At 40.2% G+C, this 24,513-nt stretch overlaps 1 protein-coding gene across 1 annotated transcript in view; it reads right to left on the reverse strand.

Moving 5' to 3' along the window:
* Positions 1-17,837, reverse strand: part of PRCP (prolylcarboxypeptidase) — a 147,637-nt gene extending 129,800 nt beyond the window's left edge. The window contains exon 1 of the mRNA XM_055355558.1: positions 17,164-17,837. Within this exon, the coding sequence (XP_055211533.1) occupies positions 17,164-17,289 (126 nt within the window). The 5' untranslated portion in view covers positions 17,290-17,837. The remainder of the gene's footprint in view (positions 1-17,163) is intronic.
* Between the last annotated feature and the right edge of the window lie 6,676 nt (positions 17,838-24,513).

Raw genomic sequence — 24,513 nt, forward strand, 5'->3', positions numbered from 1 at the left:
AGTCTGTGTCCTTTAATTGGGGCATTTAGCCCATTTACATTTAAGGTTAATATTGTAATGTGTGAATTTGATCCTGTCATTCTGATTCTAGATGATTATTTTGCCCATTAGTTGATGCAGTTTCTTCATAGTGTCGATGGTCTTTACAATTTGGTATGTTTTTGCAGTGGCTGGTACTGGTTTTTCCTTTTCATATTTAGTGCTTCCTTCAGGAGCTCTTGTAAGGTAGGCCTGGTGGTGACAAAATCTCTCAGCATTTGTTTGTCTGTAAAGGATTTTATTTCTCTTTCACTTATAAAGTTTAGTTTGGCTGGATATGAAATTCTGGGTTAGAAATTCTTTTCTTTAAGAATGTTGAATATTGGCCCTCACTCTCTTCTGGCTTGTAGGGTTTCTGCTGAGAGATCCACTGTTAGTCTGATGGGCTTCCCTTTGTGGGTTACCCAACCTTTCTCTCTGGCTTCCCTTAACAATTTTTTCCTTCATTTCAACCTTGGTGAATCTGATGATTATGTGTCTTGGGGTTGCTCTTCTTGAGGAGTATCTTTGTGGTGTTCTCTGTATTTCCTGAATTTGAACATTGGCCTGCCTTGCTAGGTTTGGGAAGTTCTCCTGGATAATATCCTGAAGAGTGTTTTCCAACTTGGTTCCATTCTCCCTGTTACTTTCAGATATAACAATCAAACGTAGATTTGGTCTTTTCACATAGTCCCATATTTCTTAGAGGCTTTGTTCATCTCTTTTCACCCTTCTTTCTCTAATCTTATCTTCTTGCTTTATTTCATCAAATTGATCTTCATTCTCTGATATCCTTTCTTCCACTTGATTGATTTGGCTATTGATACTTTCATATGCTTCACAAAGTTCTCGTGCTGTGTTTTTCAGCTCCATCAGGTCATTTATGTTCTTCTCTAAACTGGTTATTCTAGTTAGCAATTTTTCTAACCTTTTTTCAAGGTTCTTAGCTTCCTTGCATTGAGTTAGAACATGCTCCTTCAGCTTGGAGGAGTTTGTTATTACCCACCTTCTGAAGCCTACTTCTGTCAATTCTTCAAACTCATTCTCCGTCCAGTTTTGTTCTGGATGGTTTTGTTCTCTTTGCTGGCAAGGAGTTGTGATCCTTTGGAGGAGAAGAGGCACTCTGATTTTTGTAATTTTCAGCCTTTTTATGCTGTTTTTTCCCCATCTTCATTGATTTATCTAACTTTGGTCTTTGATGTTGGTGACCTTTGGATGGGTTCTCTAAGTGGACATCCTTTTTTTTGATGTTGATACTATTCCTTTCTGTTTGTTAGTTCTCCTTCTAACAGTCAGGCCCCTCTGCTGCAGGTCTGCTGGAGTTTGCTGGAGGTCCACTCCAGACCCTATTTGTCTGGGTATTACCAGTGGAGGCTGCAGAACAACAAAGATTGCTGCCTGTTCCTTCCTCTGGAAGCTTTGTCCCAGAGAGACACCCGCCAGATGCCAGCAAGAGCTCTCCCGTATGAGGTGTCTGTCAGCCCCTACTGGGAGGTGTCTCCCAATCAGGATACACAGAGCTCAAGGACCCACTTGAGGAGGCAGTCTGTCCCTTTTCAAAGCTTGAATGCTGTGCTGGGAGATCTGCTGCTCTCTTTAGAGCTGCCAGGCAGGGACGTTTAAGTCTGCTGAAGCTGTGCCCACAGCCATCCTTTCCCCCAGGTGCTCTTTCCCAGAGAGATGAGGGTTTTATCTATAAGTCCCTGAGTGGGTCTGCTGCCTTTTTTTCAGAGATGCCCTGCCCAGAGAGGAGGAATCTAGAGAGGAAGTCTGGCCCCAGCAGGCTTGCTGAGCTGTGGTGGGCTCTGCCCAGTTTGAACTTCCTGGAGGCTTTGTTTACACTGTGAGGGTAAAACCACCTACTCAAGCCTCAGCAATGGTGGGCGCCCCTCCCCCAACCAAGCTCAAGCATCTCTGGGCGACCTCAGACTGCTGTGCTAGCAGCGAGAATTTCAAGCCAGTGGATCTTAGCTTGCTGGGCTCTGTGGGCATGCGACCTGCCAAGCCAGACTACTTGGATCCCTGGCTTCAGCCCCCTTTCCAGGGAAGTGAATGGTTCCATCTCGCTGGTGTTCCAGGTGCCACTGGTGTATGAAAAAAAGAAACTCCTACAGCTAGTTCACTGTGTGCCCAAACAGCTGTCCAGTTTTGTGTTTGAAATCTAGGGCCCTGGTGGCGCAGGCACCTGAGGGAATCTCTGGTCTGCTGGTTGTGAAGACCATGGGAAAAGTGCAGTATCTGGGCCAGAGTGCACCGTTCCTCCTGGTACAGTCTCTCATGGCTTCCCTTGACTGGGGGAGAGAAATCCCCTGACCCCTTTTGCTTCCCGGGTGAGGCAATGCCCCACGCTGCTTCAGCTCACCCTCCATGGGCTGCACCCACTGTCCAACCAGTCCCAATGAGATGAACATGGTACCTCAGTTGGAAATGCAGAAATCACCCACCTTCTGTGTTGATCTCCCTGGGAGCTGCAGACCAGAGCTGTTCCTATTTGGCCATCTTGCCAGCCACCCCACTTTCTGCTAATCTTTAGAGTCAATAACCGTTCATTGTTGAGCACATACTTATGTGGTAGGCCCTGTGCCAGCTTCTTTCATTTATTAAAAATATTCAGCAAATTGCAGTTCCAGATTGTACCTGGCACTGTACTAGGTTGAAGATAATTATGCCCTCAAGAATCTCATATGCTATTAGGTGGTATCACATACATTACATCATTTAACTCACATAAAATCCCGTGAAGTAGATATTGTATCTCCATGGCCTCTACTTTCTTATCTGCAAAAAAAGAAATAATATCTCTTAAGGCTACTATGAGAATTAAATAAGATAATGACTGTGAACATGGTACTTGCTGTCAAGTTCAGTGCTCCTCCCACAGTACCACACCTGCCAGTACCAGCATTTTCTGTTTGCTTCCTTCTGCCCCTTCATTATTCATATACCATTTTGAATTTCCACCTGCTTTATAGTTGTAATATCTTTACTCAATTTCAATTCCTCACTTTCACCATGATCTTTCCCGTCTTTCTCCCTCTGTTAAAATTTAAGCTTTCTGTTGTCTCTTCTCTAGCCACCCAAGATGCTAAAACAAAATAAGACCAAGAGGAAGAAGATGGCCGGGGCCCCTGCTGTCATGAAGAAGCAGGAAGCCAAGAAAGTGGTGAATCTCCCCTGTTTGAGAAAAGGCCTAAGAATTTTAGCACTGGACAGGACATCTACCCCAAAGGGATCTCACTCACTTTGTCAAATGGCCTCACTATATTAGGTTGCAGCAGCAAAGAACTATCCTCTGTAGGTCACTGGAAGTGCCTCTTGTGATTAACCAGTTTAACCAGGCCTTGGACCTCCAAACAGCTACTCAGCTTCTTAAGCTGGCCCACGAGTACAGACCAGTGACAAAGCAAGAGAAGAAGCAGGAACTGTTGGCCCATGCTGACAGGAATGCTGCCAGCAATGAAGACATCCCCACTAAGAGATCACCTGTCCTTCAAGCAGGGGTTAATACTGTCACCAACTCAATGGCGAACAAGAAGTCTCAGCTGGTGCTGACTGCACATGATATGGATCCCATCAAGCTGGTTGTCTTCCTGACAGCCCTGTGTTGTAAAATGGGGGTCCCTTACTGCATTATCAAAGAGAAGGCAAGGCCGGGAAGTTTAGTCCACAGGAGGACCTGCATCATTGTCACCTTCACACAGGTTAAATGGAAAAACAAAGGAGCTTTAGCTAAACTTTGGGAGCTTCAGGATCAATTACAATGACAGATATAATGAGATCCACCATCAATGGGGAGGCAACATCCTGGGTCCAAAATCTGTGGCTTACAATGCCAAGCCAGAAAAGACAAAGGCTAAAAAACATGCCACTAAGCTTAGTTAAATGCACACTGTTGAGTTTTCTGTACAGAAAGATAATAAAAAATTCTCCTTCAGCCAAAAAGAATTCAAGCTTTCTTTTCTGACCTCTTATGCCCTACATCCCCACCCAATTGAAAGTATTTTTTTGAAAGAATGCCTTACTACTGATACAGTGTCAATTGGTGCTATGATTTGAATGTGTTTCCTCCAAAATTCAGGTGTTGCCAATGTGATAGTATTAAGAGGTGGGATCTGTAGGAGGTGATTAGGCCATGGGGTTCCTCCCTCATCAATAGAATTAAGGCACATATAAAAGAGGCTTCACGTAGCATTTAGCTAGCTTTCCAACTTGTCCTTTCATCATGTGAGGATGCAGCAAAAAGGCCCTCACCAGAAACCAGATGTGAGCACCTTGATCTTGGACTTACCAGCCTCCAGAATTATGAGAAATAAATTTTATTTTATTTATCATAGATATAAATTACCTAGTCTCAGATTTTTTTTGTTACAGCAGCCCAAAATGGATTAAGACAATGAGAATGTAATTGGTATTAATTATGTGGAAAATAAATTGGCATTATTTATGAAAATTTTAAATTGATGTGCTCTTTTAAAAGCAGCAATCCCACTTCCAGGAATTTATCTCACAAATACACTCATATATGAGAAAGTATAAAAGAAAAATATTCCATAAAGCATTGTTTGCAATAGCAAAATAGTAAAACAAATATCTGTCAAGATACACAAATAATTTAGTATGCACAGAATATTACTGGAAGAATATAAAAAATGTTTTAAAAATTAGAGGTAGTGTATATAGTATTTTTATAAATACATAAGTATATTTCAAAAGTTTATAATATTTTAAAAACTAGTCACCTTCAAAGCCAAATGTGGTGGAATGCACCCGTAATCCCAGCTACCTGGGAGGCTGAGGTAAGAGGATCACTTGAGTCAGGAGTTTGGAGGCTTGGGCACATAGCAAGACCCTGTTTCCAAAAAAAAGAAAAAAAAAACTGAGCCCAGGAGTTCAAGACTGGCCTGGACAAGATGGCAAGACCCCACCTCTACAAAAAATGAAAATGAAAATGTTAGCCAGGCACAATTGCACAAGTCTTTAATCTCAGCTACTTGAGAGGCTGAGGCAGGAGGATCCCTTGAGCCCAAGAGTTCGATATGGCAGTGAGCTATGATCATGCCACTGCACTTCTGCCTGGGTGACAAAGTAAGACCTCATCTCTTAAAAAAAACAAGGCAAAACAAAAACCTGACATTTAATATTTTTCAGTTTTGAACAATTAAAAAAACACTAATCACCTTCAGATAATGATAGAGAACCAATTTATTATGTTGATAACTGGTAAAAAGGGAAAAAAATTAAAAATTTATCTTGCTTTTCTCTCATGAATTGTACCATTGGATAACCAAATAGGTGAAGGGAAGTTCTCTTTATAAAAATATTTTAATTAATGCATTTATTAAGTGGTAGAAATGGAATATTACCATTTTGTAACCCCCGACAAATAATGGATGCACTCAATGAGCGTCAATGGTTGCTAACATTCCAAAGAGAGACAAGAAGATATCTGCTTTCTGATGGAAGAAGATACCACTTCCTATAATCTTCCCAAAGGGATTAAACATGAGTATACTCCCTCTGCATCCAGCTGTCAATATGAAAAATATACAACTGACAGAACATGCAGACCTCCACCATAAATATAAAATCAGCAAAATCCAGACTGTGAGAAACTGCAGGTCAAACAGTTCACATTCTTCCACAGATTACTGTAAGGGAAAGAAAGAGATATATACTAAAATTATTTAAAATGTATATTAGTTTTTTTTTTTTTGAATGGGCAAGATTAAACTTAAGTGCCTTGAGATACACATTTGGGTGCATCACTTCCTTGATGACTATGAAAGTGAAAATAGCGGTTACTTTGAGGTGGAAAGAAGAGATTCTGGGGTGGCTGGCAAAGTTCTATTTCCTGACACAAATGCAAGGGTGTTTATAATAGTTCCATTACATAATACACTTTTTCTGTATTCATGTTTTAGTTCATATTAAAGATGTTTAAAGATCAATTTTTTGAAAAAAAGGAATATGTGCATTATACAGAGGGAAGCAAAAGACTCTAATATGTGGAGCCTCTCCCTCTGAGCCATCTCTTAGATATTTTATATACTTGCTCATTTATTCCTTATAAGTAACCTATGAGGATTGAGGAAAATATTTTTGTAAACTTTGTAAACTGAGTTTACAGAGGTCGAGTAACTTCCTCAAGGCTAAGACCACGTCACTAATAAGTGGCAGAACCAGAGTTCTAATTTTTCCAGTACTCTGCACTGCCACTCATGAGGCTAAAGGAGAATGCTGCATGAACCCTCATCTCTCAAGCTAGACATTTCTCGGTGAAACACCTTCCTTCCTGTTGATCAATGTCTGCCACTACTTGAATAACTTAAGGTCAAGCATAGGTTAGGTATCCTGCAGTGGTTTTCTCTGATCTATCACTTGCTTTTCAGCCTAATTTGTGATGTGATTAGAGAAAGTTGCCTCCAAGGGAGAAACATAAATTCACCTGTAAAAAAAAAAATCACACCTTTCCTCTAATAAGATCCCTTTATGTGCCAAGCCAAAGTGCATGACCACTTGGCCATTCCGTACAGCTCCTTCACAGTCTGAAGCATTTTCTGCTAACTAGAGGCACCAGCTGTGCCAAGACAAGCTGTTTGTCCACCCCTTGCCTGCCTTGAGTGGGAAATGATAACATGACATTGTAAAACACAGGGCTGCCCAGCAGCCTTTCATTTGGTGAAAGTAACTGCAAGGGCTCAGAGCTGGGTTAATGGATACAACAGTGCCTGTAATCAGATCCAGGTGCTGTATATACTTGTTATTGATTACGACTTCAATAATTGCAAAATCAACCAACCAAAAGAATCATGAAAAAAATATTATGCAAGATGTCTAAACAGAGGCCCCAAAACCAGCAGTTGCTGGAGAAGTATTTATCACCTTTTTCAAGATCCAAGCTTAGGGTATTGTATGTTTGGCAAAATAGCTATATTTCAGCAGGGCTTAAAGAGATTACTTGTCTCAGGGCTTTCAGTTGGGCCGGTAACAGATGAAGGCAGATTGATTGAAAGCATTTGAACAAATATAAACTTGAACAAGCTGAATGGACATGATTAAGTTAATTAGGGTCGATAAATGCCACTGACAATATCTTACAACTCTTCCTTTATCTTGGAGTATTTCTTTCTTATATAACACAGGGAAGTGGATATGGTGACTCTGATATTAAACCTGTAACTGAGTAGCCATTCAGCCTAATTAACTAGACACCATCTCTCAATGGCCTGCTAGATAATTAACGTTTTATTTTATACATGTAATATTACTCATCATTTACTGTATGCCTATTATGTACCAGACACTATGGCATTTACCCTGTATTTTTTGTTTTTTTATTTATTTAACTTTTATTTTAAGTTCAGGGGTACTTGTGCAGGTTCTTTACATAGGTAAACTTGTGTCATGGGGGGTTTTTGTACAGATTATTTTGTCACCCAGGTATTAAGCATAGTACCCATTAGTTATTTTTCCTGATCCTCTCCCTCCTCCCACCTTCCACCCTCCAATAGGCCCCAGTGTGTGTTGTTCCCCTCCGTGTGTCCATGTGTTCTTATCACTTAGCTCCCACTTATAAGTGGGAACATGCCATATTTGGTTTTCTGTTCCCGCATTAGTTTGTTAAGGATAATGGCCTCCAGCTCTATCCATGTTCCTGCAAAGGACATGACACAATCTCATTCTTTTTTATTTTAAGACAGGGTCTGGCTCTGTCACCCAGGATGGAGTGTAGTGGTGCAATCTCAGCTCACTGCAACCTCTGTCTCCTGGATTCAAGTCATCCTCCCACCTCAGCCTCCCAAATAGCTGAAACTACAGGCACATACCACCATGCCCAGCTAGTTGAGCTCATTCTTTTTTATGGCTGCATAGTATTCCTTGGTATACATATACCACATTTTCTTTATGCAGTCTATCATTGATGGGCATTTAGGTTGATTCCATGTCTTTGGTATTGTGAATAGTGTTGCAATGAGCATATGCCTGTGTCTTCATAATAGAATGATTTATATTCCTTTGGGTGTATACCCACTAATGGGATTGCTGAGTTGAATAGTATTTCTGTCTTTAGATATTTGAGGACTTGCCACACTATTTTCCACAATCATTGAACTAATTTACACTCCCAACAGTGTATAAGTGTTCCTTTTTCTCTGCACCCTCACCAGCATCTGTTATTTTTTGACTTTTTAATTGCCATTCTGACTGGTGTAAGATGGTATCTCATTGTGGTTTTGATTTGCATTTCTCTAATGATCAGTGGTGATGAGCTTTTTTTCATATGATCGTTGGCCACATGTATGTCTTCTTTTGGAACATGTCTGGTCATGTCCTTTGCCCACTTTTTCATGGGGTTGTCTTTTTCTTGTGAATTTGCTTAAGTTCCTCATAGATGCTGAATATTAGGCCTTTGTCAGATACATAGTTTGCAAAAATTTTCTCCCATTCAGTAGGTTGTCTGTGCACTGTTGATAGTTTCCTTTGCTGTGCAGAAGCTCTTTAGTTTAATTAGATCCCATTTGTCAATTTTGCTTTTGTTGCAATTGTTTTTGGTGTTTTCACCATGAGATCTTTGCTCATTCCTATGTTCAGAAAGGTATTGCTTACATTGTCTTCCAGGGTTTTTATAGTTTTCGGTTTTACATTTAATTCTTTAATCCATCTTGAGTTAATTTTTGTACATGGTATAAGGAAGGGGTCCAGTTTCAATCATCTGCATATAGCTGGCCAGTTATCCAGCACCACTTATTCAATAGGGAATCCTTTCCCCAGTGCTTGTTTTTGTTAGCTTTGTCAAAGATCAGATATTTGTAGGTGAGCAGCCTTACTTCTGGGTTTTCTATTCTGTTTCATTGGTTTATGTGTCTGTTTTTTGTACCAGCACCATGCTGTTTTGATTACTGTAGCCCTATAGTTTAGTTTGAAGTCAGTTATTAATAGCATGATGCTTCCAGCTTTGTTCTTTTTGCTTAGTATTGCCTTGGCTATTCAAGCTCTCTTTTTTTTTTTTTTCTTGAGACAGAGTCTCACTCTGTCACTCAGACTGGAATGCAGTGGTGTGATCTTAGCTCACTACAACCTCTGCCTCCTGGGTTCAAGTGATTCTCCCGCCTCAGCCTCCCAAGTAGCTGGAATTACAGGTGCACACCACCATGCCCGGCTATTTTGTATTTTTAGGAGAGATGGGGTTTCACAATGTTGGCCAGGCTGGTCTCAAACTCCTGACCTCAAGAGATCCACCCACCTTGGCCTCCTAAAGTACTGGCATTACAGGCATGAGCCACTGCACCTGGCCTTTTTTTTTTTTTTTTTCCAGCTTTGTCACCAGGCTGGCGTGCAATGGCATGATCTCAGCTCTCTGCAACCTCTGCCTCCTGGGTTCAAATGATTCTCCTGCCTCAGCCTCCCAAGTAGCTGAGATTACAGGCATCAGAGCTTTTTTAAATTCCATATGAATTTTAAAATAGTTTTTCCTAGTTCGTGAAGAATGTTAGTGGTAGTTTAATAGGAATAGCCTTGAGTCTATAAATTGCTTTGGGTAGTATGGCCATTTTAACAATATCGATTCTTCCTATCCATGAACATGGAATGTTTTTCCATTTGTTTGTGCCATCTCTGATTTCTTTGAGCAGTGTTTTGTAGTTCTCCTTGTAGAGATCTTTCACCCCCCTGTTTACCTGTATTCCTAGGTATTTATTTTATTTTATTTTTGTGGCAGTTGTGAATGGGATTGCATTCCTGATTTGGATCTCGGCTTGACTGTTTTTGGTATGTAAGAATGTAAGTGATTTTTGCACCGTCATTTTGTATCCTGAGACTTTGTTGAAGTTAAGGAGCTTTTGGGTGGAGACTATGGGGTTTTCTAGATCAGAATCATGTCATCTGCAAACAGGGATAGTTTGACTTCCTCTCTTCCTGTTTGGATGCCCTTTCTTTCTTTCTCTCGCCTGATTGCCGTGGCCAGGACTTCCAATACTGTGTTGAATAAGAGTGGTGAGAGAGGGCATCCTTGTCTTGTGCCAGTTTTCAAGGGGAATGCTTCCAGTTTTTGCCCATTCAGTATGATATTGGCTGTGGGTTTTTCATAGATGGCATTTATTATTTTGAGGAATGTTCCTTGGATACCTAGTTTATTGAGATAATCATGCTGCTTTTGTCTTCTGTTTATATGATGAATCATATTTATTGATTTGTGTATGTTAAATTAAACTTGCATCCAGGGATAAAGCCTACTGGATCGTTGTGGATAAGCTTTTTGGTGTGCTGCTGGATTCAATTTACCAGTATTTTGTTGAGGATTTTTGCATCGATGTTCATCAAGGATGTTGGCCTGAAGCTTTCCTTTTTGTTGTTGTGTCTCTGCCAGGTTTTGGTGTCAGGATGATGCTGGCCTTGTAGAATGAGTTAAAGAGGAGTCCCTTCTCCTCAATTTTTGGAGTAGTTTCAGCAGGAATGGTACAAGCTTTTCTTTGTATATCTGGTAGATTTCAGCTGTGAATCCATCTGGTCCTGGGGTTTTTTTGTTGGTAGGCTATTTATTACTGAATCAATTTCAGAGCTCATTATTGATCTGTTCAGGAATTTAATTTCTTCCTGGTTCAGTCTTGGGAGGGTGTATGTATTCAGGAGTTTATTCATTTCTTCTAGATTTTCTAGTTTATGTACATAAAGGTGTTCATAATATTCTCTGATGATTGTTTGTATTTCTGTGGGGTCAGTGGTAATATCCCCCTTGTTATTTCCAATTGTGTTTAGTTGAATCTTCTCTCTTTTATTCTTTATTAGTCTAGTTAGTGGTATATATATTTTTTTTTCAAAAAAAAATCTACTGGATTCATTGATCTTTTGAATGTTTTTTTATGTCTCAATCCCCTTCAATTCAGCTCTGATTTTGTTTATTTCTTTTCTTCTGCTAGCTTTGTTCTTGGTTCTCTAATTCTTTTAGTTGTGATGTTAGGTTGTTAACTTAAGATCTTTCTAAGTTTTTGATGTGGGCATTTAGTGCTATAAATTTCCCTTTTAACACTGCGTGTCCCAGTGTCCCAGGGATTCTGGTATGTTGTATCTTTGTTCTCATTAGCTTCAAAGAACTTCCTGATTTCTGCCTTAATTTTGTTATTTACCCAAAAGTCATTCAGGAGCAGGTTATTCAATTTCCATGTAATTGGATGGTTTTGAGTAAATTTCTTAGTCTTGGTTTCTAATTTGATTGTGCTGTGGCCTGAGAGATTGTTTGTTATGATTTCAATTCTTTTGCATTTGCCAACTCAAGTGTCCATGGTGCTTGAGGGGTCTCCTGCCAGGGTTCCAGAGGCCTGTGGTTGCTCCTTGTCAGTTCAACTCACCCATTCCTCTGGAGCCATTGTGGGCCAGGAACAAGTTCCAGTGCACAGTAGACCATGCAGGGTTCCCAGCTTTCTCCTCCTTCAGCTCAGCTTCTGGGTCTTTCCTCTGTTCACTCTTGGTGCCTTCCCTCTGAAGATCTATTAGGAGCATGCCAGTCATCTCAGTCCCTCGGTGGGAGCTGTTCCACTTAGCTGTGTCTAGTCAGCCTTCTTGCCACCCCTAAAGATGATTTTGCACGTACAAATATTGACACTCAGTGGCTGGGCAGAAGTTCTCTCATTTTAAATATCAATTTGAATGAGTAGCCGAAGTTTAAGAATTTACTTCAGAACTGTTCCCTGGTCCTGCTTGCCTCTGTGCAGCACAGCTGGACCATACCCTACAGGTTTCCCACTTCCACTGCAAACACCTGGGAATGCCCTGTATCATTTCATTTAATCCTCTGAACACTGCATGGTCAGCAGTATTAGCTCAATCTTACACAAGAAAAAACTGAGGTTGGCCAGGCGTGGTGGCTTACGCCTGTAATCCCAGCACTTTGGGAGGCCGAGGCGGCCGGATCACAAGGTCAGGAGATTGAGACCATCTTGGCTAACAGGGTGAAACCCCGTCTCTACTAAAAATACAAAAAATTAGCCGGGCGCGGTGGCGGGCGCCTGTAGTCCCAGCTACTCGGGAGGCTGAGGCAGGAGAATGTTGTGAACCTGGGAGGCGGAGCTTGCAGTGAGCCGAGATTGTGCCACTGCACTCCGGCCTGGGCTAAGGAGCGGGACTCCTTTTGAGAAGTGTCTGTTCATGTCCTTTGCCCACTTTTTGATGGGGTTGTTTGTTTTTTTCTTGTAAATTTGTTTGAGTTCATTGTAGATTCTGGATATTAGCCCTTTGTCAGATGAGTAGGTTGCGAAAATTTTCTCCCATGTTGTAGGTTGCCTGTTCACTCTGATGGTAGTTTCTTTTGCTGTGCAGAAGCTCTTTAGTTTAATTAGAGGACACATTTATGCAGCCAAAAAACACATGAAAAAATGCTCATCATCACTGGCCATCAGAGAAATGCAAATCAAAACCACTATGAGATATCATCTCACACCAGTTAGAATGGCAATCATTAAAAAGTCAGGAAACAACAGGTGCTGGAGAGGATGTGGAGAAATAGGAACACTTTTACACTGTTGGTGGGACTGTAAACTAGTTCAACCATTGTGGAAGTCAGTGTGGCGATTCCTCAGGGATCTAGAACTAGAAATACCATTTGACCCAGCCATCCCATTACTGGGTATATACCCAAAGGACTATAAATCATGCTGCTATAAAGACACATGCACACGTATGTTTATTGCGGCATTATTCACAATAGCAAAGACTTGGAACCAACCCAAATGTCCAACAATGATAGACTGGATTAAGAAAATGTGGCACATATACACCATGGAATACTATGCAGCCATAAAAAATGATGAGTTCATGTCCTTTGTAGGGACATGGATGAAATTGGAAACCATCATTCTCAGTAAACTATTGCAAGAACAAAAAACCAAACACCGCATATTCTCACTCATAGGTGGGAATTGAACAATGAGATCACATGGACACAGGAAGGGGAACATCACACTCTGGGGACTGTGGTGGGGTGGGGGGAGGGGGGAGGGATAGCATTGGGAGATATACCTAATGCTAGATGACGAGTTAGTGGGTGCAGCGCACCAGCATGCCACATGTATACATATGTAACTAACCTGCACAATGTGCACATGTACCCTAAAACTTAAAGTATAAAAAAAAAAAAAAAAAAAAGAGCGGGACTCCGTCTCAAAAAAAAAAAAAAAGAAAAAACTGAGGCACAGAGGCAAAATAACTTGTTCAAGGTCACAATCAGTATATGGTAGAATTAGAATTCAGTTTTTTGTCTATAAAACCATGTTCTTCCCACAAATGTTAAGGCAAAAATTGTTGACTTCCTACTCAAATAGTCATTCTCTGCTTCCTTCTCTGTAACAAAACACCTATTTTACTCAGGGTAGCATTATTCCCTATTGAAAGAATATATTTTCCATGCTCCCTTGCAGGCCAAGTCCTGGCCAGAGAGATAAAAATGGAAATGTTGCGTGGACAATATTATGAAACCACAATACTAGTTCCAGGCTAACAACCTCTAGACTTTCACATGATGACAAAAAACAAGCAAACAGACAAAAATCTTATTTTGTTGTCTCAGATTTCAAAAATTACGTATAGCCAAATAATCCTAACCAGCATGCCACATATGTCAGTATTTTACCACATTTTGTTCTTGAGATAGGATCTTGCTCTGTTGCCCAGGCTGAAGTACAGTAGCACAATCATAGCTTACTACAGGTACAAACTTCTGGGCTCAAGTGATCCTCCTACCTCAGCCTCCCAAGTAGCTGGGACTACAGGCACATGCTGCCACGCCTGGTTAATTAAAAAGTTGTGGGGGTTTTTTTGTAGAGATGGGGCCCCACTATGTAGCCCAGTCTGGTCTTCTGGTCTTGAACTCTTGGTCTTAAGTGACCCTACCGCCTCAGCCTCCCAAAGTACTGGGATTATAGGCTCAAGCCACCATGCCCAGCCCTCACCATGTGTTTTTGTTGTTGTTGTTGTTGTTTTTGAGACAGTCTCACTTATTGCCCAGGATGGAGTGCAGTAGTGCAATCACAGGCTCACTGCAGCCTCGACTTCCTGGGCTCAAGTGATCCTCCCACCACAGCCTCTTGAGTAGCTGGGGCAACAGGCACACACCACCATGTCAGGCTTTTTTTTTTTTTTTATAGAAATGGAGTTCTACCATGTTATGCAGACTGGTTTTGAACTCCTGGGCTCAAGCGATCTGCCTGCCTCGTCCTCCCAAAATGCTGAGATTACAGGCATGTGCCACTGTGCCCAACCACCACATGGTTGGGTGTTTGTTTTTGTGTTTGCGTTGCACAATTTTCTAAAGCCAAATAATTCTGCTCGTAATGGCCCATCGATTAGTAAAACAGCTGTCAGTGTCCAAATTATTAGCATTATCTTACAAAAAAAAAATAAACCCAGACCTGGCACAGTGGCTCAGGTCTGTAATTCCAGCATTTTGGGAGACTGAGGTAGCAGAATTGCTTGAGCATAAGAGTTCAGGGCTGCAGTGAGCTGTGATTGTGCCACTGCACTCCAGCCTGGGCAACAGAAAGACATCCTGTCTCTAAAAAAAAAAAATAAATAGACCTATAGTTTCTATCTTTTTTAAAAAAATACAGAATCCATGCTTGAGGATATTAAAGATATATTTAAAACTTTTCAGATACAATAACGATATTATGGTTGTTTTTAAAACTCTTGTCCTTTAATGATACATACTGGAATATTTCTGGATGAAGTTGTATGATGAGTCAGGTGCAGGCGCTCATATTTGTAATCCCAGCACTTTTGGAGGCCAAGGTGGGAGGACTGCTTGAGGCCAGGAGTTCAAGACCAGCCTGGGCAATAAAGCAAGACCCCCATCTCTAAAAAAAAGTTCTTAAATTGAAATTTAAAAATTAAGAAAAAAATTGTATGATGTATGGGCCTTGCTTCAAAATAATACAGAATGGAGAAAATGGGGGGAATACAGATAAAATAAAATTGACCATGAGTTGATAATTATTGCAATTATTGACCGTGAGTTGATAATTGTTGCAATTATTGACCATGAATTGATAATTATGTGTACATAAAGTATCATTACACTATTTTGCTTTTATCTATGTTGACATTTTCTATAATATAATACAAAGTTAAATAAGATATAGCCAGAATCAAGAGCACTTCCCACAATCTCCAAACTTACTCCTATGGTACAAGTCACCTTTTCTCACCTGCAGTGTACCAGTAGTCTCCCTAGATGGTTTCATTTCTTCTGCCTTTGCCCCTTTATAATCTATTCTCACAGGGCAGCAGAATGACCATGTTAAAATATAAATCCAAATTGCTCCTCTACTCAAAACCCTCCAAGGGCTGCCATTTTACTCTAGGTGAAAACCAAAGTCCTTGCAATGGCCTCCAAGGTGCTGTGATCTACGCCAGTATCCCCCTCAAATCTCATCTATCCTTGCCCCATCATTGATTTTGTTTCACCCATACCAGAATCCCTGATGCTCCTAGAGAACCAGGAATTCTTTTGCCTTAATGTCTGTGCACATTCTGTTCCCTCTGCCTAGAACACGTTTCATCAAGATTTGTATACTGTTCCCTCCCTCACTTCTTTCAGGTCTATTTTCAAATGACACATTATCAATGCAGCCTTCCCTTGACCACCATACATAAATTAGCAACACTCCACCATCATGACCTTTCCCTGGTTTGTTTTTTCTTTCTCACCCTCACTCAGGCTGGAGTGCCATGGCACAATCACTGCTCACTGCAGCCTTGACCTCCTCCTCAAGCGATCCTTCCACCTCAGCCTCCTGAGTAGCTGGGACTACAGGCGTGCACCAGCATGCCAGCTAATTTTTTGTATTTTGTAGAGAAGGGATTTCGCCATATTGACCAGGCTGGTCTTGAACTCCTGGGCCCAAGCAATCTGCCCACCTTGGCCTCCAAAAGTGCTGGGATTACAGGTGTGAGCCACCATGCCTGGCCTTATTTTCTTCATAGTAATTATCGCCACTTGATGTACTATACATTTCTTTATTTTCTAGCCCTCCCATGCTATGATGCAAATTCCACAAAAGTACCTTTTTTTTATTTTGTTCACTGCTATAGTTCCAGTCACTAGAACACTACCTGGCACATAATAATAGGTAACTGACAAATAAATGAAGACAAGCATTGAGATCCTCATTTAACAAATGAGAAAACCGAGGTGAAAACAGGTTAAGTAACTTGTCCAAAATAATATAGGTACTTTGGCCTAAAGCCTTTGTACTCTTCATTCCCTTTGCCCAGAATATTTCCATGTTCAAAGCAGTGTCTTAATCTTTGCCTTGCCTCAAAATCTGTATGCATTGTACTTCAGGAGCTGAAAGTACTTCACAGGGTTACAATGAAGATTAAATACAAATATGAGCATCAGTAAACTTTGTAGAATGTCAGGCCTCATACAGTTTTTAATTCTTGTGGGTTCATCTCTGAGATCAAAGTCAGAAACACTGTTTCTCCAAGCTTATTTTGATCTAGATGTGAAAATGTAACCATTCTATGGCCCGAATAAATTCCAGGCATGAAAATACAGATAAGATGTCTTATATTATTAACATGTGGTTTCTTGCAAGTAATGGAAATAAGATATTTCAGCTCCTGAAATGTACTACAGGTCTTGAACTATTCAGATGTGAGCACCTGGCCGAAAGTACACCCATGTGATTATGGTTTAACTATAGCTCGAGGTTTCATCTCTCAGTTGCAGATGCGTTTTGAGGTATATAGATAGCATATATCAATTATAGTCTGCCAGGTAGCAGACATGGAATAACTGAGTCAATTAGTAATAGTGATCCTCAGTGTTTTTCAAAATACTGATTTCCAGTTTGCCAAAGAATTGTGTATCTGTAGTATTACACTGCCCATGTGAGAAGCACAATGATCTAAACATTTTGATATTTTAGGAATAAACTGTATTTATGCTTTTTTTCAGTGATCTGTAATGATTTTTATATGAATGAGCATTTTAAAATTATATGCAAGTTTGCAATTTGTCCCATTTAACTAGTGGAAAAACCAATGTGCAAGGCAAACTAACTTGTCCAAATTCCCTTAGTGGTTAAAACAAAGCAGAATGAAAAAACTTAAAGTGGCATTTGCCTGCCAGTCTTTGCTGCTATGACTTACAAGATCATATTGAGAGGTGACAGCATGCTGGCAGCCCGCGCAGCGTCGCTCGCTCTCGGTGCCTCCTCGGCCTCGGCGTCCATTCTGGCCGCGCTTGAGGAGCCCTTCAGACCGCCGCTGCACCATGGGAGCCCTTCTCTGGGCTGGCCGAGGCTGGAGCCGGCTCCCTGGGCTTGCGGGGAGGTGTGGAGGGAGAAGCACAGGCGGGAACCGGGGCTGCACGCGGCGCTTGCGTGCCAGCTAGAGTTCCGGGTGGGCGTGGACTTGGCGGGCTCCGCACTGGGAGCGGCCTACCGGCCCTGCCGGCCCTGCCGGCCCGTGCAGTAAGGGGCTTAGCACCCGGGCCAGCAGCTGCGGAGGGTGCGCCGGGTCCCCCAGCAGTGCTGGCCCACCGGCGCTGCGCTCCATTTTTCGCCGGGCCTTAGCTGCCTCCCCGCGGGGCAGGGCTCGGGAGCGGCAGCCCGCCTTGCCTGACTCTCCCCCTCACCGCCGTGGGCTCCTGCGCGTCCTGAGCCTCCCTTACCAGCGCCGCCCCATGCTCCAAGGCGCCCGGTCCCATCGACCGCCCAAGGGCTGAGGAGTCCGGGCGGGCGCACGGCGCGGGACTGTAAGGCAGCTCCACCTGCGCCCCGGTGGCAGATCCACTGGGTGAAGCCAGCTGGGCTCCTGAGTCTAGTGGGGACCTGAGTCTAGAACCTTTATGCCTAGCTGGGGGATTGTAAACACACCAATCAGCACCGTGTCTAGCTCAGGGTTTGTGGATGCACCAATCAGCACTCTGTATCTAGCTAATCTGGTGGGGACTTGGAGAACCTTTATGTCTAGCTAAGGGATTGTAAATGCACCAATCAGCACTGTGTCTAGCTCAAGGTTTGTAAATGCACCAATCAGTGCTCTGTGTCTAGCTGATCTGGTGGGGACTTGGAGAACCTTTAAGTCTAGATAAGGGATTGTGAATATACCAATTGGCACTATGTATTTAGCTAATCTAGTGGGGACCTGGAGAACTTTTGTGTCCAGCTCAGGGATTGTAAACGCACCAATCAGCACCCTGTCAAAATGGACCAATCAGCTCTCTGTAAAACAGACCAATCGGCTCTCTGTAAAATGGACCAATCAGCAGGATGTGGGTGGGGCCAGGTAAGAGAATAAAAGCAGGCTGCAGGAGGCCGCAGTGGCAATCTGGTGAGGTTACCTTCCACACTTTGGAGGTTTTGTTTTTTGGCTCTTTGCAATAAATCTTGCTGCTGCTCGCTTTTTTGGTCCACACTGCTTTTATGAGCTGTAACACTCACTTCAAAGGTGTGCAGCTTCACTCCTGAGCCAGCTAGACCACGAACCCACCAGAAGAAACAAACTCCGGACACGGCGCCTTTAAGAACTGTAACACTCACCGCAAGGGTCCGTGGTTTCATTCTTGAAGTCAGTAAGACCAAGAACCCACCAATTTGAGACACAATATGAGAATGATACAAAATTGCAAGTATCTGGCTGTTTTTGACTTATAAGAATGCCAATTCCATGTGGTTCAAACTAATATTAATAATGGAACACGTAAAAACCATGACACGTGCGAATTTAGAAAAGAAATTTCTGCAAACACATTCTTTTAGTGAAGGTGCTAAAATAGCAAAATTAAGAGCCTCTTACCAACTGCAGATAAGCTGACATAGGACAATAACAAAATTATAGCAGATGATATTCAAAGCCCAATACTTTATAAATACCAAATAATAGTGGCAGAAAGGGTTACAGTTTGCCTATGTTCAATTAAAGAACACTATGCCAGAGAGCCCAAGGTCAAAGGTTTGACCCCTTTGTCATACTGTTAACTCTATCATGTTTCATGACCTACTGTACTCTTAGTCCAGGACATTCATCTCTGAAATGCACGCCCAAGGCAGAGGGTGAGAGGTAAGGATTGGAGTGGAAATGAATTTCAAGAAAAGGTACAAATGTATGACTTCTGCAGTGGAGATGGGGGCATCTAAAAGGCAGACTCTTGTGCCTGCCCTATGGTATATGTTCAATAAATGGTGAATAAATGGATGGGTGAAGAAATGAATGTCCTGCTAGTGATGAGTAGTCTCATTACTAATTGTGTAGAAAATCTCTAGTAATATCATGTAATGTGTTTTAGCTGGAAGGGACCTTGAAGCTATCTAATCTAGTGTCCACATTTTGGTAGTTGGGAAAAATAAAGTTTAAAATGAAGTGACTAACCTAAAGTCACACTGACTGGGACTAGAATTTATGGCTTCTCAATGTCAGAACTGGGACTAGAATTTGTGGTTCCTAGTTCTCAGTGTAATACTCCTTCCAATATATATGATAGGATAAAGGATCTTTCTCACCAATAGAAATAATTAGCATGTAATTTTCACATCCTGAAATAGCAGAGTAGTCTCGTTTAGTGTTTATAATCGGAGGAGGCCTTAAAGATTATCTAATCTAGCCCCTTGTTTTATAAAGTAGAAAACCATAGTGCAAAATGTTAAATGACTTGTCCAAAGTTAGCCAGTTAGAAAATCAACATTTAACTCAGGTCTCCAGATCCCCCAGATCCAGGGCACATTTTGCACCGTGCTGAAAGACATTAGTACACTTAAAAGTTTGTTTGCTTTTTACATATTTTGATGGCATATGATTCTCCAAATGTGGGCAACAGGAAATGTTTATTTATATACAAGTACATGGGAAAGCAATTTCCATTTAGTTTTTTTAAAAAATTGTTACAAATAAAAAGTTTTTAATACATTCATCCTTTGCACACAAAATACATTCTTTTTCTTTTACTCTCAGTATGAATTATTTCTTAATAATAGAAAACATAGGCTACAATGAATGGACAGTCATATGGTTTGGTGATTTGACAAACTTTTTTCAAGAAGCAAAGTCCAATTTTAAAAGACAGACAATATATAAAATAACTTACATATTTAAAATGCTACTTCATTGAATCCTAAAAGATTGAATGAGTACTCTTATCCAGCATGATTTGTAGTTGTCCTTTAAACAATGCAGAGGACAAGAAATCCTCTATGTGATGGCAACTCAATTTCTACAAGACTGAAACAGTCTTCATGAAATTGATTGATTATCACATCTAAATGACAGGCTCATAGAAAAATTCTTATGGATGTATTGGGGAGTTAGTCTTTATTCAGGGGTCTCCTAATTGATCAATTAAACTAAGATCGTAAGTTGCAGTCTCCAAACAGGATTGCAAGAGGTTCTACTTAAATAAACATAAATGATTTGATTTGATTTGTCAGACTAATTGCTTTTTAAGAAAGATGTGAAAACATACACCCATACAAAAAACTTTTACATAAATGTTCACAGCAGCATTATTATAATCAAAAGGTGGAAAAAACCCAAATGTCCATCAAATGATAAATGGACAAATAAAATGTGGCATATACATGCAATGGAATATTATTTAAACATGAAAACAATGTACTGATTTATGCTACAACATGGATGAGCTTTGAAAACATTATGATTACTTAGAGAAGCCAGACACAAAAGGCCACATATTGTTTGACTATATGAAATGTCCAGGATAGGCAAATTCATGGAGACAGAAAGTAGATTAGTGGTTGCCGGATGCTGGGGGAAGGAGGAGGAGGAGTGATTGCAAATGGTATGGGGTTTCTTTTGGAGGTGATGAAAGTGTTCTGAAGTTAGGGAGTGGTGATGTTGCACAACTTAGTGAATATGATTAAAAACATTGAAGTTTACACCTTAATAGGGTAAACCGTATGGTGCATGAATGATATCTTAATTTTAAAAAGAGATGCAACTTCATTTAAGAATATTTTGTTCAAGTTTGTATTCCCTCCCCACTTCCCTTTATTAATGTTGATTGAATTTTTCATACAATCACCTTTCTACAGAAGGTTTTCAGCTAATTGGACTCGGGTCATCAGTGGGTTATATTTCTAACAGGCTTTTTGTTAAGTAAAAAGATCAATATATGAACACATAAAATATGATATAGTATACTGTTAATATTTGCATATTAACATTTAAAATCAAGTACTATTCTTATGTTGAACTTGGTTAGATTTTATATACCGCTGTATACAAATAATACTGATATCCTATGCTTAAAACCAATAGCCAAATATCAAGAATCGAGTTCATAAAACTCAGTGATTAACCTGTTTATTAGTTAAAACTATGTATGTATTAATATTAAAGATCCATGTTTCAATGGAGTGATAGGAAAGGTGGGGGAGATCAAGGATTCTCTAAGTCTTCATAAAGCAGCTTCTCTAAATATTTTAACTAGCTGCTGAGATCTCCAGAATTATATATTTTGCATTTTATTTCATCTCTATACTAAAAGTCATGCATTAAAAGTGTGTACAAGATATATGGGGCACACTTTTCCCTTCAGATTATCAAAAACCTCTTTTTACTCCTGTATTATCTGAAATTTTGAGCAGAGTTTGTTGTTTTTTCTTTTTTTTTTTTTTTTTGCTGAAAACAGAAATTTTGCTCACAAGTTAGTTCAAATACATTTATGTAGCTCCCTTATATACTATCAAAGGAGCTCCAACCATCTGGTATGTCTGGAAGACACTTCAGTGAGTAGAAATTAGAAGCCAGCATTTGAAATTTTCTACCACAGGGACATGAAAGCCTAAACCGACCTTAAAGGGATAAGAGGATTTTACATTTTTAAAAAATAAATCAATTAACATTCATTGTCAAATAACCTACAAGAAAGTTCCACTAGCATTCTGCAATTGTATAGAATAAGAGAACATTTGTTGCTAATGATTACATTCCAGAAAGCAATATGTTTAGCAGCTGTTTTTCAAAAGACTTGTCAAGTTTTACTATTGTTATTTAATCCAGGCATAAATGTGTAACCTTAAACAAAAACTGCATTATTCAACCAGCTAGTGACAAATTATCTTAACAAAGTAGATTATCTTTTGCTTTTCTGTATATGAATTTTTTCTTTATTAGGCATTTTGTATTCTAATTTTTGTTTTAGAATTTAGTGCACACGTAGAAAGGGGAAGAAACGCTTTTGGATGTTGGTAATTATGTACATCAAATAATGTCATATATGAAATTAAAAGCAGATCACAAAACTGAGATTCATGACTCCATTTTTACCAAGGGGAGGAAACAAGAGCCATACAGCCAGAATAATTCTTCAGAAGCACACTTTGTTATCAATTATGTAACTAAAGAATCAAAGTATGTATATATAACTGAAGAGTTAATCAACAGTAAGACCGTGATCTACATCTGATACCAATAAGAAGCTAAGAGTAATAAATACCTATCCTGACATTCACTAAGTAAATAATGATTATCATTTTAATAATCATTTTTTTCTGACTGTTATTTTTTTAAATAGGCAAAAGAGCAATAATAAATGGCAAATGTGGCTCCTTAAAAAGAAGATAGGGATCAACCCAGTTTTCTTCCCATGAAGAATAGGAACAAGAAGAAAGAGGTTTAAATTGCTCTGTGAGGTATTTTAGTTCTAAGATTAAGCTTCCTGATAATGAGTTTACAATCCTGGAATTGCCTATTGGGAGAGAGAGAGAGACCACCTTGCCTGAGGTTTGTAAAGAAATGGAGGGTGACAGTAGTAATGCCCAAAGGCAAAAGGATGGATCAGACAAATGAATTCCTTTTAAGGCACCCTTTCAGAAATGGAGTTCTTTTCTTTGAAGCCAGGAAAGTTTCTTTGTTTTGTCTCTTAAGGATCTACACTTGGCATCAGACCATTCAAAGTCTGCTCTTAATAAAGGTGAAAAAGAACTAATATTTGAGTGCTAACTGTTTACCAAGCACTGTACTTTCAACTTATCTCATCTAATTTTCACAATAATCCTGACAGGTCTATCTCATAGATGAGAAGATTGATGCTCAAATATTGTGCTTCGTCTAAAGTCTCGGCTAATTTGTGGCATACTAGAACTCCTCACACCTAAACTAGTGTTTCCCCTTCTATATAATTCCCCACATCACTCTCTGAAGTGTCAAAGTCAGCAACCACCACCGATTCCGTCAGGAACTGGAACACAGCATCTCCAAAAATTCTGCTTTAAATCAATGGAAAAGTAAAATTTTGGCTCATACCTCAAGAAGTCAAAGAAGTGGTGACTAGCCTTTGTGCTCTGACCTCTTGTCCAAAGGAGTCCAAGAAAGTCTCAATCAAACTCAAATAGATTTGTCACCATACAGATTTAAGACCAATGACTTAGAAAAACAAAACAAAACCAAAAAAAAAGAACAATGAAGAGCCGTCTATCAGCCTTGCAAGGGTGAAAGTTATTCTGCAGGTGGAATAATTTGGGCCATAGGCTTCAATAGCAAAAATTGCTTACAGTTACCTCTAATTTTCAAGTCAAAAATACTTGTTTTTATTGCTTTCCACATAAAGCAATTTGACCTCAGTTCTTTTAAACTCATGTATTCTCAAGAGAATCAAACCAACTAAGGAAATGTCATTGATACTTTTCTAAAATAGATCTTGTGGACTGCTTTATGTCAGTGACCCACCAGCCCATCTCTCTTGAGAGTTGGTCTGTTTGTGAGAACTTTAACAGAAGATTCTGCTCTGTTAAAAAGGCCTATCCTAAAATCTTGAAGGAGACACCCATTATTTATTAAACAGAGCAAGGCCTATGTTTGGCAAGTGATAAATGAATATACTTCATGTAACTTCTACTAAAACAATACCTTTTGATTCAACAGGACATCAATGAATGGACCGACAAAGCAAGTCCAGCATAGGGCATAATGGAGGGCCAGTCTCTTGGCCTAACAACGTGCAACCAACCTCTTCCCTGAAAGATGAAGGTGGGATGCACTTGTGGCAGAAGAACGAGGCCCCATTAAAAAAATCATTAGCTATGAATTAACAGATATTTAATTGAACATGTTATGAGAGGCAAAGTACTACATACAACATGGAATTTAGGTTAATAGGTCACCTGCTCCAATCTCCAACCAATTGGATCCTCTCCACATCTTTGCCTCTTGACAGAGGCTATTACCTGAGGCAGACTGTCCCATAGTGAACCAACTTTTTGAGAATGGTCGCCCTGAAGTGGAACCCAAATCTGTGTCCCTACGGCCTCATTCAGTAGGCCTCATTCCACCCCTCTGAACCACAGAGCATCTTGTTCTAATGCACTAATTGTATTCCCCTCTTTTTCCTAACCTAAGTCTCCCCAAATCCTTCAAGTATTCTTTAAATGTCTTGCATTTAAAATTCCTTCATCAGACTGGTAATGCCTCAATTTGTTTTTAATTTCAAAGTATGGCTCCTGGAAATGATAACATTCCAACATCAAGGGACTGAGGAGAGGA

The sequence above is a fragment of the Gorilla gorilla genome, chromosome 9 (assembly GCF_029281585.2).
Source record: "Gorilla gorilla gorilla isolate KB3781 chromosome 9, NHGRI_mGorGor1-v2.1_pri, whole genome shotgun sequence".
In the NCBI taxonomy this organism is placed as follows: Eukaryota; Metazoa; Chordata; class Mammalia; order Primates; family Hominidae; genus Gorilla; species Gorilla gorilla.